Here is a 17,436-nt window from a genome sequence, read left to right on the forward strand (position 1 = left end):
ATCAAAGGTCATGGTATGTGCTTTCCTGTCTGGAAAAGTGCATATAAAAGATCCCTTGCTGCATTAGGAAAAATGTAGCAGGTTTTCTTTGATGATTACGAGTCAGAATTACCAAATGTTTGACGTCCAATAGCTGATGATTAATTAATCAATGTGCTCTAGTGGTGTCGTTAAACAAAACCAACTTTTTTTCTCATGGCATTGTCAAAACAATGTTGATTCTGCTTTGTGCAGAGATACAATTTTGAAATTGCTAAAGATGTGTCATTCAGATTTAATTTACTGGTTTACCTAAATACCTTTATTCAGTTAAAATATATTTTGTATATTTACAAATATTATGTAGTTAACAGTGATTTTCTGTTAGGTATGTTGATAAATCCAACAAAATATAGTAAGCTTTTTATCTTTGTGATGTAACAGTAAGACAACATGGCAGAAATTAAAATATATCTTTGTTGAACACATAATTAAAATAACCATATTTACAGTGGAAAGAGTAAAATTAAATTATGAAATCTAATTATATATAACGAAACTATTACAACGTCTCATTAGATTGAAATACGTACATGCACATGTGGTATATCGGTAATCAGATAATATTACACATACATTTTGGAGACTGGCAATTATATCTTTTAAACATCCAGTTAACAATTGTAAAAACTTAATTTGGAATTGTTACAAACCTTTTGATATTTACCATTGACAACTTCAGTTTCATATTGTGGTCTGAAAAGAAATTAAAGTGCTGGTACTTGTATATATTAAAAAACCCAAAAAAAACCCACTTCTATAAAGTTATTTCTTTTTAAGTACATAAATGTATTGAACCTTTATACAAAAACACTACTAGGAAATTTTATTTACTGATGATTTTTTGTTATTTGGTTGGAGTTTTTGGTGTGTTTTATTTTGGTGGGTTTTTTTTTTATTAGTTTTTTTTTAACTATCAACATCACCACAGATAGTTTATGCATATATGTACAGACACTATATTCATAAGAGTTTAACACATGGGTGGGGCAGTTAATCCATAGTTTTAGGAAATGACTTTCAAGTACTGTAAACTAAAATATGGCCATTCGTCTACAAGTTGTTTGTATGTATTTTAAAATCAATCCTTGAGTAAAACAACAACTCAACAACTACCCTCAACCAACAATTACATTATATGTGCGTACACACATACACTACCTACTACGTGTACATAGCTACTTACCTATCTGCCTATCTATTTGTAGGCAACACCAGTTAATTTAGAATAAAATATAATTTAAATATTATATTAAAATAATACTGACCTCGCTAAAACCATGAACCAAACTTCACCATCGACGGCTGGCCCAGAGTGCCGCGTGGTGTTTTCAGCCAGATTGACAAAGGGAAAAACCACTTCCAAGGACCAAAACGTAGCTAAAATTAACAAAGCAAAAGTAGGACTTTGCACCGAGAGGAAGAACGTTAAAAGTCTGTTTTGTTTAATTAACGACACCACTAGAACACATTGATTTATTGACAAACAGCCTTGGAGAAAAACCCTCTACATTCCATTAGTAGAAAGGGGTATTGTATATGGACCATCCCACATACAGGATAGCACATATCACGGCCTTTGGTATACCAGCCGTGGTGTACTGACTGGAACGAAAAATAGCCCAATGGCCTGAATGGGCTTACAAATGGGGATCGATCATAGACCGACCGCGCATCATCCGAGCGCTTTACCACTGGACTACTTCCCGCTGCCGTAAATAAAATTGTTTTGAGTGCGTAGTTAAATAAAACATTTCCTAGAATCTTTCTTTCTTTTTATGCATTAAAATGGAGAATAGTACGTTTTTGAATGTAACGTCGGCTAAAACAAACTATTATCCTGTTCAATTATTTAGACCCAAAGTTTTTTTGCAAATGTTACGTTTATTTCCTATTCGATATTTGTTTTCTTTGCATTTACATGAAAACAAACCCAAACCCCGACAGGTTTTATATACAAATCATCATATAAAATGCACGAAGTTGACTTAATTCCACTTTTTAAAAATCTCTGTATCTTTTGAATGCACGTTATTTCTCCTATAAATAACTAAGGTCATTTGCATATCAAAACATTGGGATCTGAGGCTACGTGAAGGCCATTATAGCTTGTTTCACTAAATCAAGGTTATTATTGTTTTGCAGTGTGTAACAGCATTGTCTAATCTTTCCGTTAAACATAGATGTAAACAAACAGAACATGTAACCCTTTCTTGTAGGTGCATTATATTTAATAAATTTAGCTAATGTATTATGTATTTTTATTTTATTATATCAATTATATATTAGCATAGCATACCTAACCTAACACAACTGAGGTGTAGCACAGTAATAAACACAAATCACCTCACACACCGCAGGAATGTGCTTTCCAAATTTATAAATAAATTTAATGCAGGGCCGGACCCAGAAGACCAGGGGGGGGGGGGAAATAAAATGTCAAAGGCCACCAACATCAAATAATAATAAAAATGTTATTTAATTTGCCTCTAAATTGGGAACTTGTCACGGGGATCCTATAATACCCGTAACTGAATGAAACACGATTGTCCAAACAACTCTCCTAACTGTATATCTATTAGATCTCTCTGTAACAGGTAGTTATACCCGCTGTGGCTCGTCTCTAGGTATGATCAGAGATACGATCTTATATAAAATATATACAGTTGAATCTCGTTGGCTCGAACCCCGTCGGTGCTCGAGAAAGTGTTCGACCCATCGGGTAGTTCGACCGAACCATTTGGTCAACGTCGGATATTTCCGTAACATCAGCTAGAAAGTTGAATTAGATAGATGTCAGGACGTTTCGACCCCAGTACGGCCCCAAACCGTTTCGGCCACTAATGCAATATACGGCGATCTAGTGTTCGTGTATACAGTTATATGCTGTAATTGGTATAATAACACCGGTAATAATATAGATAAAATACAAATTTGTAACATTAATTTGTCTTTGGATATTAATGCTTTATCAGCTGTTTACTTTCTGTCAGCTGAAGCTAGGCGAAATCAACATACCGTACTCGGCGTTTTAACCTCAGCTGGGTATGTAGTATATTTAATAAGAAACCACAACACATCAGTAGTATGCAGTGTGACTGTTCATTATCTAAGGCCTGTACGTATCTCATGTATATGGCTTGAGTAAATGATACTGGAAATAAACAAAATTATTAAAAAAAATTTATCTGTAAATATAAACACGCAATGTGTGACATCTAAAAATCAATGGATATAGGACAAATCAATGAATAAATGTACTTTATTAACAAAATAAAAATTAGTGCGAATAGAAACATGGGCGAAACGACTCGGTTAGAGGTACGAATCAACCCTGTTCAAAACGACTCGGGGTGAACTAGTAATAAGGGCGAAACGACCTGTTACCATATTATTTTGGTAACTGCAAACTTAAAAATATCATCATTGTGTTATATAACAAAATATCAGAGTGAAAGGATTTATTAGAAATTACTCCGATTGTGTGATACAAAAGCCTTTGCCGAAGTGATGATAGCTGAGTACCTCGCCCCTGGTTTCATTGAAAACTGATCTGGTAGACGTGTTCAGAGTAACGCTTCCCGCCGAGGCCAATTGTTTGATTGGTATCACGGTTCATCGAAAAGGCGCCGTGACACTAGCTGTACTTGAAAGACTTTTACTGATACCTGCTGGCTGAACACACAACATGACAGGTATGGCAAAGAAAGGATTGCTTGGCTAGTGTCGCGATTCTCCGATCCATCTATAACTCGTTCCGCCTAAATTATTATAATCCAAAGGTTGTAATAGCCAACTGCGCAAGCGCGGCAATTGTTGGTCCTTGGTTGGTCGGTGGTTTTCCATTTGATGTATCACCAGTTCGAGGGAAATATAGCTAATAACACAGACGAGACCGAAAATTTAGTTCGAGCGAAGCCTTATAGTCGACTCGGGACGTATTCGACCCATCATCAATTAATATAAGGGTTTACCGGACAAAAAACTCGGGACTTCGTATTTGGTTCGAGCGTTGCGGTGTGTTCGACCCTTCCAAGGTCGAGCCAACGAGATTCTACTGTATTATTATAGCACGTTTAGTTCACTAGAAAACACAACAAAAACACAATACACTTTGTAATCTGTATTAACCTACGCTGACAAATGTACAGCCGCAGTAGTTAATTAACAACCACAAATAATAACAACCCAGAACTGATCACTTAATTAGTTAATCTCTAGGTGTCTAGTTTACACAATATGCTAATCACTTCACCGTGACACAACACCCACACGTGTGATAATTGAGAAACGCTAACACACACACGTGTGATAATTGAGAAACGCTTCCAGGGGAACTTAATTAATAAAGGAATTTCAACTCTATTCCTAACTGGTTAATTTTTAATTAACCCTACTACTCATTCAGTAACCTTGTAATACAGAATTAATACTGGTACCTATCACAATAAAGACAATAACCTACAGTTTACCTAGGTCCTCTAGGATGACTGGTTAAGCTTTTTATAATTATTTAGGACAGTGAGCCTACAGATTACTGCGTCAGATGACCGGCAGCACCGTCTAAATAATATTGGTATAATACAGTATTAAAATATTTAAAGTCACATCAATCACATCAAGGTTATACACAGAGCAGAAAATATATATTTACCAAAGTCCCGTCTGAACTAATATAGATCGTTCAGTGGACGACGTCCGTGCCCCTGGATACTTCCAAATGTTTCTCGCCGATATCTCTAAAACCCTAGCTATTTATTCAAAACTCTCAGAGACAGCGAATATCGCCTGGGTGTACAAGGCGGTACCTCACGTATCATGTGGATTTTCCACAACCACCACGTCGGCATATTTTTCTCTGATCGTCAGACTGGCTGTCGCCATTCCGCGAGCAATCGCCTGGCCATAAACAGCACTACCGGAGATATTACGTAACTACTAGCCACATGGCCTCCACACCTGCGCTGAGTGTGTATTAGACGACCGTCGCGCAAAGGTATTACGTAACAAAGTTGCCCACCTGGGCTAAGTGCATTTGGAACTGCACACGGCCTCTAAAACAATTAATATCGCCACAGGCGAAAAGAAATTAAGAGCATGTACCGTCACAGAACTCATACGTATATATATATATATATATATAGTATTTAGGGTGGTGCTAGGGGCTGGGGTTTGGGGGTTAGGTGTTACATTTGTAATGCAAAAAACCAAAGGGCTATTGTTCGGACTCGTATGGGTTCAACCACTTTTTCATCCCGCAGACACAGCCCTGAATGTTCAAAATACGATAGCATTGCTTGGTCAATAACATCATTATTTCGATCTTTGACTGCACGTGCTATTGTAGCAATGTGTAAACCACGTAAAATACAAGTTAGGTAGGGTATATAAATTCATTGAAAATGTATTAGTCGACATTCTTGTTATTGTTATTTGAGGAAAAATATGGGTAAATCGAAAAACACTTCAGTTGATGTAAAATCGTGTATTAAGAACGTTTTCGATTATTTTGAAGATGAATATCAGCGCGGTAGACCTAGGTATGCTTCTTATCGAATTGTCGATCGAGTTGCCGCTGCACTTAAAGTTTCGGTTTCAACAGTAAAAAGAACTGTGAAAAATCTAAGCTCTACGAATCCAAGCACAGAAATCACTGTTAAAAAAAGCGACCGAAAACTCATCGATTTATTTGATAAAGATGTTATTAGACGACGAGTATACAGATTTTATAGAGAGGGCGAATTACCGACATTACATAAGATTAACGTGGCTTTAAGGGAGGAATGTGGAATCAACATATCCATATCAACTTTACGAAGAACACTCCATGACCTCGATTTTAAATACCAACATATGTCTACAACCGGAAAAGTGATTTTTGAGGACGCCAATATATCAGACAGGAGACTGTCCTATCTCCATGAAATATCCAGTTTACGAGAACAGGGGTATTTAATAGTGTATCAAGATGAGACCTGGGTGAATGTCAACCTCACAACATCCCACCACTGGACAGATATCCACCCGGGCACAAGTACCGCCAATCACCTGCCAAAATCAGACGCTGCTGATCGAGTTCCTAAACTCTGTTCGGTGACTGGGAAGGGAAAAAGACTTATTATTTGTCATGCTGGCTGTGATAAATATGGATTGATAGATGGCTGTGAATTGATCTTTGAGGCTAAAAAAACAGACGGAGACTATCATGGTGAGATGAATGATGAAAATTTCATCAAATGGTTTGAAGAACAACTTATGCCTTCTCTACCAGAACCTTCTGTTATCGTCATGGATAACGCAAGCTACCACAACAAATTAACTGAGATTACACGATGTCCTGCACTAAACGCTAAAAAGGAACAAATTCAGTCGTGGCTACGAAACAAAAATATACCTTTTGAGAGTAACATGACAAAGCCAGTTCTTTATGAACTTGTGAAAAGTAACAAATGTGCAAAGCAATTTGTTACTGATGATATTGCTGAACGCCATGGGCACTTGTGTCTAAGACTGCCGCCAAGACATTCTGAACTCAATCCGATAGAACTGACCTGGAGTCAAGTCAAAGGGCACATAGCTCGTCATAATGATGGTAAAATTACCACGGTGCGGAGAGAACTTGCACATGCATTGAACTCTGTCACACCTACACACTTCTCTGACGCAGTTAAACATGTAATAAAGATCGAAGAAGATTTTACAAAACAAAATAGTTTTATAAGAAATAAAATACCCCCTGTGATAGTCCCCCTTAACGAAGATAGTGATGAAGAAATGAGTTCGTCGACTGATTAAGTTATTTCTCCATACCCATCAGGAGCATTACTTTAATGTATGCATGAACTCTTTAACACCAAAAACAATTTATTTCCATATCATTCACTATCAAACAACCTAACAACCTATAAACTAATCGACTAGAAATGCATATAGACTACACATACATACGAGAGAAATGTTTATTTAACGACACACTCAACGCATTTGATATACGTTTATGTGGCGTCAGACAAAACGGTTAAGGAGCATTATGACAGTGAGAAAGAAACTCGCTACCGCCACATGGGCCACTGTTTCCGATAAGCAATTTTGATAAGCAATAAGGGACGTTTTATATGCACCATCCCATAGACAGGATAGCTGTCATGGGGATTCTATAATACCCGTAACTGAATAAAACACGATTATCCAAATATCTCTCCTAACTGTATATCTATTAGATCTCTCTGTAACGGGCGGTATTTACCCGCTTTGGCTCGTCTCTAGGTATGATCAGAGATACGATCTTATATAAAGTATATATTATTATAGCAAGTTTAGTTCACTAGAAAACAGAACAAAAACACAATACACTTTGGAATCTGTATTAACCTACGCTGACAAATGTACAGCCGTAGTAGTTAATTAATAACAACAATAATAACAACCCAGAACTGATCACTTAATTAGTTAATCTCTAGGTGTCTAGTTTACACACTATGCGAATCACTTCACCGTGACACAACACCCACACGTGTGATAATTGAGAAACGCTTCTAGGAGAAGTTAATTAATAAAGGAATTACCACTCTATTCCTAACTGGTTAATTTTTAATTAACCCTTACTACTCGTTCAGTAACGTGTGATAATTGAGAAACGCTTCCAGGGGAACTTAATTAATAAGGAATTACAGCTCTATTCCTAACGGGTTAATTTTTAATTAACCCTAACTACTCATTCAGTAACCTTGTAACACAGAATTAATACTGGTACCTATCACAATAAAGACAATAACCTACAGTTTACCTAAGTCTTCTAGGATGACTGGCTAAGCTTTATATTACCAAATACTCGTCCGATAAGCAATTTTGATCAGCAATAAGGGACGTTTTATATGCACCATCCCATAGACAGGATAGCACATACCACAGCCTTTATACATCAGTTGTGGTGCACAGGCTGGAACTAGACACAACCCAATGGGTCCACCATGTGGGATCGATCAGTCGACCTACCATGAGCGAACGCTTTACCTCTGAGCTACGTCCCGCTCCATATACAAAAGAAGCCTTAAGTGGGGTTGGGGTTGTGCAGAGGGTCACACCTCCACCAATCGCATGCATACCATATTCTTCTCTCTCTCTCCCTATAACCATATAACCATAGATTAAAATATGTTGAGTGCGTCGTTACATAAATGACGTCTCTCTCTCTCTCTCTCTCTCTCTCTCTCTCTCTCTCTCTCTCTCTCTCTCTCTCTCTCTCTCTCTCTCTGTCTGTCTGTCTCTCCTTTCAGCGCGCGCGCTTGTGTATTCCACAATATAATTATAATATTTGATACATATTTTTTTTTTCAAACTGAGGTTTTGTCACTTGAACTCCCCACCTGAATCCGCGCCTGCTTCATGTTTACAGATATTTTCTTAAATATAGGTCATACTACGATTTGTGCGGATAGGACGATAGAACCGAACATTAGTTTGAAACGCACTATAGAATGATGCTTTTGATATGCAAATGACCTTAGTTATTTATAGGAGAAATAACATGCATTCAAAAGACACAGAGATTTTTAAAAAGTGGAATTAAGTCAACTTCGTGCATTTTATATGATGATTGTATATAAAACCTGTCGGGGTTTGGGTTTGTTTTCATGTAAATGCAAAGAAAACAAATATCGAATAGGAAATAAACGTAACATTTGCAAAAAACTTTGGGTCTAAATAATTGAACAGGATAATAGTACCTAACTTATGGTTGTAATTGTTTTTACAACATTATGTTTTATTCGATACGTTTATATGTTTGCCTATCTGGTATTAAAATAAAACAACACTTACGTTTGCTTGACGGGTCGTTAACGACCCCATCTGTGTAGACCGCCTTGTCAGCAATCCCCTCCCAGTCCACGAAATCACCCCCGTCCATGTAAGCCTGTTAAATTGACATATATTTACAAATTACTTTTAGGGAGGGGTGCAACATTTACAAAAAGAGGCATCTATAGTATTCCCGGGGGGGGGGGGGTATGTACCCTTGAACGCCTTCTAGATTTTTGGGCAGGTAGGGTGTGGTGATAGTGTTTTTTGGTGTTGTTGTTTGTTTGTTTGTTTTGGGTTGGGTTTTTTAAAAATAACAATTCATCCGCTTTCAGTACTACAGATATATTATTGATGTTGATGATGAGTTTCGTTACATTTTTAACTGTCCAACTTTGTGCTTTGAGAAAAAAAACCCCAATGTTCCACGTTACAAACCACGTATAGATAATTTCTATCATTTATATTTCGCAAATAAAAACAATCATTATTTACAAACTAAATGTATTATGTATTAAGAGAGGGCCAATCTGGGTTAATACGTACACAAAGTATTGCGGGGGTGGGGGTGGGGGCGAGAAAACCCCACACTAATACGTTTTTTCATAATTTGTCAATATTGGACTAAGTGCGGTATTTTTTAAATAAAATTTTAGATAGTTTACACCGGCTATTCAGGGCACAATAACACATTTATGTTGATATAAATAATCTGCCCTAAAGCCAGTAATAATCATTATAAATCGAAGCTATGAAAACAACCTCATCTTTGTTAATACCAGACATGCCTAAACAAATGTAGTATATAAAACTACCTTAAACACTAGCATGCCAATAAAATAAATTCCGACCGCAGGCCTACCAGACACTGTATATTCTTTATTTAACCAGTTGTATTAAAGTCGGAGCAAAATAAAAACCCTCGAGGCAACTACAAACCTGTTGTCGGTATGATTCGTGTACTTGTTGTTTCCAGTTTTAGGGCCGTTTTCCTGTGTGTGGTTTTATTTTTGCGAGACGGACGCGAAACGCGGTTCAAAACGGATGCATTGAAAAAAAAAAACCCCAACCCCCAACCCCCCCAACCCAACCCAAATTCCCCCCCCAACCCAAACAGCAGTAACAACAACAACAAACAAACCCCCACCCCCAAAAAAACAAACAACAACATTTCCCATTCGACTTCGCATTGTGCAGAGATGAGGCCCTGACCATCTATTACGGTTTTGGCGCGGTAACCATACCCACTGCGCACCAAAAAAAGAAAGAAAGAAAGAAAGAAATGTTTTATTTAACGACGCACTCATCACATTTTATTTACGGTTATATGGCGTCAAACATATGGTTAAGGACCACACAGATAATGAGAGAAGAAACCCGCTGTCGCCACTTCATTAGCAGCAAGGGATCTTTTATATGCACCATCTCATAGACAGGATAGCACATACCACGGCCTTTGATATACTAGTCGTGGTGCACTGGCTGGAACGAGAAATAGCCCAATGGGCCCACCGACGGGTATCGATCCCAGACCGACCGCGCATCGAGCGAGCGCTTTACCACTGGGCTACGTCCCGCCCCCTGCGTACCAAAAGTCACGGAAAAAACGGACCTCATTCATAATTGGGGCGAGACGTAGCCCAGTGGTAAAGTGTTCGCTTGATGTGCTGTCGGTTTGGGATCGATCCCCGTCAGTGGGCACATTGGGCTATTTCTCGCTCCAGCCAGTGCATCAAAGGCCGTAGTATGTGCTATCCTGTCTATGGGATGATGCATATAAAAGATCCCTTGCTGCTAATCGAAAAGACAGCCCATGAAGTGGCGACAGTGGGGTTCCTCCCTCAATATCTGTGTGCTCCTTAACCACATGTCCGACGCCATATAACCGTAAATAAAATGTGTTTAGTGCGTTGTTAAATAAACCATTTCCTTCATTCATAATTGTACTTGCATTAGTTAAAGATTTAATCACGTTATCCGAATTCGTTGTCCAGGTCAGAGGCTAATAATTAATCATTATGTTGAAAGTGGGATATGAACTCTGTACCCACCAATCTTAAAGCCGATGGCTTGACCAGTTTCATCGAGGAAATACTTACCCTTGTGAGCATTAGGTCCCAGGTCGTATTCAAAGCGTTAATTTCAAATTCTTTATACCTGCAATAGTATACCAGTTTTTAGATTCTATATGTAAAAATGTGAGAAAAATGGCAAAACATGTAATTATACAGGCACGGCGGAAGCAGACATTGGGGGCTGACTGAAATCGAGGACGCAAAGCTCCCGAGTTTATAGGGGGTTCGGGGGAGGTTGCTTTACCAATTCAGAATCATTTGGGGGCTATAGCTCCCCCCCCCCCTCATCCCATGCTCCACCGTGACTGTTATATGGTAGTTAAAATGAAGTTTCAGTTACTGTAAATATTAGAACGAGCAAAAAAAAAAATAAAAAAATTGGAAAATGCCTTTTAATATATTTTTCAATTTAAAAAAAAAAAGCTGTTAGTCGGAAACATCTTACAACAGCATGAAATTCAAGACACTATCTTTAATGTGGTAATAATTTTGTCGTAGAAAGTTATATTGTTATTGCGAAGGAACTGGAACAGAAATAATAACATAGCAACGTTAAAACTATAGGTGCCTTGGATCACGATACTTACATTTGCATACTTCCATCAACGTCAAAGAAAGTCTTTGAAAAGAAAAGAAAAACAAAACAAAAAACAACTGAGTATCAGTATATAACTTTAACATTATATATTTGTATTTTTTATACTTTAGTAGCAGTTGTAGACATTTAACCTTTTCAAACCATAAATTTTAATTTGACATATTATAATCATGTAAAGGTATGTGGTGGGTTGATCCCTGTAACTCTTATACTAAACATTTTATTTACTTCATTGCCACAGTTAGAAACATTAGCCTAATATTATAAACATTCGTCTTCAAAATTACTGTTTGCCAAATTCACTTTTGTATATTTTGTTACAACGTTGCTGATACAGTCGCGTGTGCGGGGTTTGGGGGTCGAATACTCTTAGCTCCAAGCGATGTTTTTAATCAATGTACTTTTCGGGGTGTACAGTCTAGACCCCCCCCCCCCCCCCCATACACACCTTCCCCGTACAATTCCCTGCACACGCGACGTCTGTAATAAACTGATTTTGTTGAGCAACATAAAATGAAAACGGTCTATTCTTACCTCGAATGCATTATTCTTGTAAACTGAAGAAAAAAGCAAAAAATAAAAAGCAACAATAGAAGCATCAAATTATAAATGAAACTGTCACTTAGTAAATGTGTAAACACAACTGCCAACACAGCCGCAAGTACGCGACGGACAGTAAGATAGGTCAGTGGATAAAGTCCCACCCAATATGATGACATTAAAAATGTACGTTGGATCACAGTTCAAATGTGTTTTTACAAATTAGACCAAAATTGTAGAAAATGGACACAGCCACATACATTCCTTGTTTTATACACTGTGAGCAAGGTTACATCTACAGTGAATGGATTAAATCCTCTTATATGGTTGACATACACAAGCGATATACAGTATACATGAAGTTATTGTTTAACACATAAAACACCGTTTTTCTAAAACTGATCACATGTTGTTGACTTTGTAGACCGACTTCTTGTAAATGGTTCAACCACGATTCCAGAATCAAGCAAAACTCGACCACTTGGATGTTCTTGTTCATATAGGTATGAAGCGAAATTACATTATGCACAATTGTTATGACTTATGTGCTGAATGTTGTTTTTTTCCAGTTCATAATTGCATCAACTGTAAAACATTTAGATGGTCAATTTTCACTTGAATCGCTGATAACGGTTGAACAGTTAAAGAGAAATCAGGCCTTCGACTTTTGTAAAACCATAATCAATCTGTCTTTTTTTTTTAATATATACATGTCGATGTGTGTATATATATATATATATATATATATATATATATATATATATATATATATATATTCGTATTTATATATATGCGTCTCGTGGTTGAACCGTTAAGGAGATTCAGACCTTCGACTTTTGTAAAAACACTCTTCAATTGGTGATATCTTTCCGTAATTAATAAATGCCTATTTCGTGTTTATTTCTTTCAGTCCCCAACTCTAATCCTAAATATATAATTGTTGTATATACAGAATGACTTAAGTTTGCCAAATATAGACTGACGACTCGAGACCATGTTATTGCCTATGCTGTGACAACATTATTAGCTACTTTACATGCATTTACATGCATACTTTTTTTAAATAGGCGATAATGCACTGAACGACACCAACAAAACACACTGAATAGTTAATTTGTCGAATCCTTGTCTCTAATAATAATTAAGAATTAAAGATACAGCAGAGCACTAGTTTTAACGATGCATTTATATACTAATAGTAGCACCAGTATTACAAGTAGTATAATAGTAAAACGTCTGTTACATGTTATATTAATACGTACGTCTTGTGTCTTTCTCGGTGAAAGTTGTCCATACGTGAGGTTCCTGCAGGTAAGCTCCAACATACAGGTTTGTATCATCCCAGCGTAATTTCACTCTAGTCTCAAGTCGAGGAGCTGGATAATCGAGGCCTCGAATGTCTTTTTAAAAGGGAAAGAACAGTTTGTTAGACGGTAACCGGCCTCGGTGGTGTCGTGGTTAACCCATCAGATATAAGGCTGGTAGGTACAGGGTTCGCAACCCGGTACCGGCTCCCACCCAGAGCGATTTTTAACGACTCAATGGGTGGGTGTAAGACCACTACACTCTCTTTTCTCTCACTAACCACTAACAACTAACCCACTGCCCTGGACAGACAGTCCAGATAGCTGAGGTGTGTGCCCAGGACAGCGTGCTTGAACCTTAATTGGATATAAGCACGAAAATAAGTTGAAATGAAATGAAATGTTAGACGGCCCTCCGATAAATTTTAAACTGGCGTATTTGTTGTGTAACATACTCGCTGCTGCCCCACTGGATGCATGGCCCTACCGAAAAAGTAGCAAGCATTTTTGTAAATGCACTTTCCCATAAACGGTACCTACCACGGCCCTTGACGTTTCAGTCGGTCTGTGTGCGTGTGCGTGTGTGTGTGGTTTATTTGCAAAGAGTATATTTTATTTACTCGTCTATAAAACAGTTTATTTAATATCATACAAAAAGTGTAGTATTTTATTTACCTACAAAAAAGTATATTTTGTTTACTCGTCTATAAAACAATTTATTTAATTACCTACAAAAAGTATAGTATTTTAAGTACCTACAAAAATATATTTTATTTACTCATCTATAAACAGTATAATATATACACCTGCAAATTAATTAAGCTTTGATCATATGACGTATACGTCGAAATTAAATGTCACCGTTTAGTGAACACAAAACACTGAACTTAATGTTCTGTGTATACAGGGGATATTGAATAGAGATTGATAGCAAGTGACATTGTCGTTACATCAATATCTAATGTATTATAAAAAAAAGACAGAAACCGTAAATATGCTTTAAAATGTTTGGCAATTAACTGTGGAGCTGGAATCGCACTGATTTTGTTTGTTTGTTTGTTTGTTTTGTTTATGGACACCACTAGATCACATTTGTTTATTAATCATCGGCTATTGAATGTCAAACATCTGGTAATTCTGACATGTGTCTTAGAGAGGAAACTCGCTACATTTTTCCATTAGTAGCAACGGATTTTTTATATGCACAGACAAGGTAGCACATACCACAGCCTTTGATATGAAGCGCACTGATGTGCTTCTCATAAGTAATTAATCCATGCCATCTCAGTAAATATCCAGTAGATGGAGAATATGTAAAATCTCTCAATATCAGGCACGGACAACTGCTTCTAGGCGGATTTTTTTTTTTACTGCAATACAATTCAGGTGGTGCTTAATTACAACGTAATTTCCAGGCCTATATTATATTATCACGTAAAAAAGTGTAATATTTTATTTACTCACCTACAAAATTCTCCGTTGAGGACACTTCTTTCCACGCTTCATCGTCAAGTTTCCCATCTATTGTGATTGTCTTTCCGTGTAAGTAATAACTGACGTAGTTTCCAGGATACGGGATCGTGCATGATTTTACTTGGTCCTCTTGAGTCTGACATTCACCACGGCAACTGAACGAGGAGACGAAAATTAAAAATGAAACTGTGGTAGACGTTTTGACATGGAAGGAAAGAAAAAAGAAAGACGTGTTTAAATATACGCCCAGCACATTTGAACAGAGTTAGCCATTCCCTACCTCATCCATACGGATGTAAAAGAGTAGTCCATGAAGTGGCGACAGCGGGTTTCCTCCCTCAATATCTGTGTGGTTCTTAACCATATTATAAATGAAATGAAATGATTTGTTTAACGACGCACTCAACACATTTTATTTACGGTTATATGGCGTCGGACATATGGTTATGGACCACATAGATATTGAGGGAGGAAACCCGCTGTCGCCACTTCATGGGCTACTCTTTTCGAATAGCAGCAAGTGATATTTTATATGCACCATCCCACAGACAGGATAGCACATACCACAGTCGTGGTGCACTAGCTGGAACGAGAAATAGCCCAATGGGCCCATCGACGGGGATCGATCCTAGACCGACCGCGCATCAAGCAAGCGCTTTACCACTGGGCAACGTCCCGCCCATGAAAAAGAAAGACGTGTTTAAATATACGCCCAGCACATTTGAACAGAGTTAGCCATTCCTTACCGTATCCTGACAGGCTGGTAAGTACTGGGTTCGGATCCCAGTCGAGGCATGGGATTTTTAATCCAGATACCGACTCCAAACCCTAAGTGAGTGCTCCGCAAGGCTCAATGGGTAGGTGTAAACCACTTGCACCAACCAGTGATCCATAACTGGTCCAACAAAGGCCAAGGTTTGTGCTATCCTGCCTGTGGGAAGCGCAAATAAAAGATCCCTTGTTGTCTGTCTTAAAAGAGTAGCCTATGTGGCGAATGCGGGTTTCCTCTAAAAAACAGTGTCAGAAAGACCATATGTTTGACGTCCAATAACCGATGATAAAATAAAAAAAATCAGTGTGCTCTAGTGGCGTCGTTAAATAAAAAAACTTTACTTTTTTACTTTTCCTTACCTTATCCATACTATTGTTTCCAAAGGGATGTCGTTAAATTACACATCTATTCCTTCTTCACGAATTAACCTCTTAGAGAAAAGTAAAGACAAAAAAACAACAAACAAACCCGAAGCACAATGCCATATTAGTAATTGGTGATTATATCAAATCTGCATCGCATAATTGTACTACCGATATCAGTTGACCATATGGAAAATGGTCGGCCTCGGGGGTGTCGTGGTTAAGCCATTGGACATAAGGCTGGTAGGTACAGGGTTCGCAGCTCGGTACCGGCTCCCACCCAGAGCGATTTTTAACGACTCAGATTGGTAGGTGTAAGACCACTACACCCTCTTCTCTCTCACTAACAACTAACAACTAACCCACTGTCCTGGACAGACAGCCCATACATCTAAGGTGTGTGTTCAGGACAGCGTGCTTGAACCTTAATTGGATGTAAGCACAAAAATAAGTTAAATATATTGAAACATATATTCATAATTTGGACTTCAAGGTCACTTTCAAAACTGAAAAGAAATTATTCGTTTGTTTGTTTATTAAAGTAGTGTTTAGCTGTACACATCCCCAGAAATGCATTTTCAACTAACAAATAAAACACCTTAATTATTCTGTGTCGCTTCTCCAGTAGTAAGTGTGCCATTTCTGTATTAAGATATATTCTATTTAAAATAAGAAATAAATGTTATAACAACTTTTTAACACTTCTAATCTTTCTTTGTTTGGTTAGTTGGCTTAATTTTTTTTTGTCGCCTACTAACCTGACTTGTCTGCGTTTGAAAACATGCAAATCCTTTATAATCTTGAACCAAGTAACAAAAGAATCCTTAATATTTACATAAACTATCCACGCTGTAATAAAATATGATTTTAAAATACAGTTTATTACGTGCTTTTCAAACATTTCTTTGAGGGTATAGATGTGGTACGTTATTAGATCGAATACTTTTTAACGCCGACATAGTCATGGTACCTCTATTTACATGATATAAAATTAATGTTCAGGCACGTCCGTGCGTGGCGTATCTTTTTATATTGTCAGTTGTTGGGTACGAGACTAACGTAGTATATAAATCTGCAAATGGTAAGATTATTAACAATGGATATGCATACATACGATGTAAAATATACACCAAAGTGTGTATATATCTGTTGAAAAATTCTGATAACTATTGACAGACGGTAGAGTTTTGTCCAGATATATTTACATAGTAAACATTCTCCACATCGGATGAAGGTCAAGGAACTTTCTTTTTATATTTGTTTGACCAGAAACTGGAACATGCCTAGATACGATAAAGTAGCCAAGACTAGGGGCGAGATTTATAGTCCTCCCCAGTCTATATGCACATTGTTTGTTGTGTTTTTTTGCAAATAATGTCAGTTTAATTTCACGTAAGACGAAAAGTAAAAGTGTTTTGGAAATAACAAAAACTCCCACTATTGTTGTGTGCAATTTACAAAACAATCGGCTCAG

At 37.4% G+C, this 17,436-nt stretch overlaps 1 protein-coding gene across 1 annotated transcript in view; it reads right to left on the bottom strand.

Annotated features, from left to right (window-relative positions):
- LOC121370334 overlaps positions 1–17,436 on the bottom strand; it is a 31,047-nt gene that overhangs the window by 4,887 nt on the left and 8,724 nt on the right. The window contains exons 2-9 of the mRNA XM_041495483.1: positions 14,820–14,983; positions 13,314–13,451; positions 12,046–12,068; positions 11,501–11,532; positions 10,938–10,995; positions 8,860–8,953; positions 1,308–1,419; positions 693–735 (exon numbers count right to left, since the gene is read on the bottom strand). Coding sequence (XP_041351417.1) covers positions 693–735; positions 1,308–1,419; positions 8,860–8,953; positions 10,938–10,995; positions 11,501–11,532; positions 12,046–12,068; positions 13,314–13,451; positions 14,820–14,983 — 664 coding nt within the window. The remainder of the gene's footprint in view (positions 1–692; positions 736–1,307; positions 1,420–8,859; positions 8,954–10,937; positions 10,996–11,500; positions 11,533–12,045; positions 12,069–13,313; positions 13,452–14,819; positions 14,984–17,436) is intronic.

This window comes from Gigantopelta aegis, chromosome 4 (assembly GCF_016097555.1).
Source record: "Gigantopelta aegis isolate Gae_Host chromosome 4, Gae_host_genome, whole genome shotgun sequence".
NCBI classification, from domain to species: Eukaryota; Metazoa; Mollusca; class Gastropoda; order Neomphalida; family Peltospiridae; genus Gigantopelta; species Gigantopelta aegis.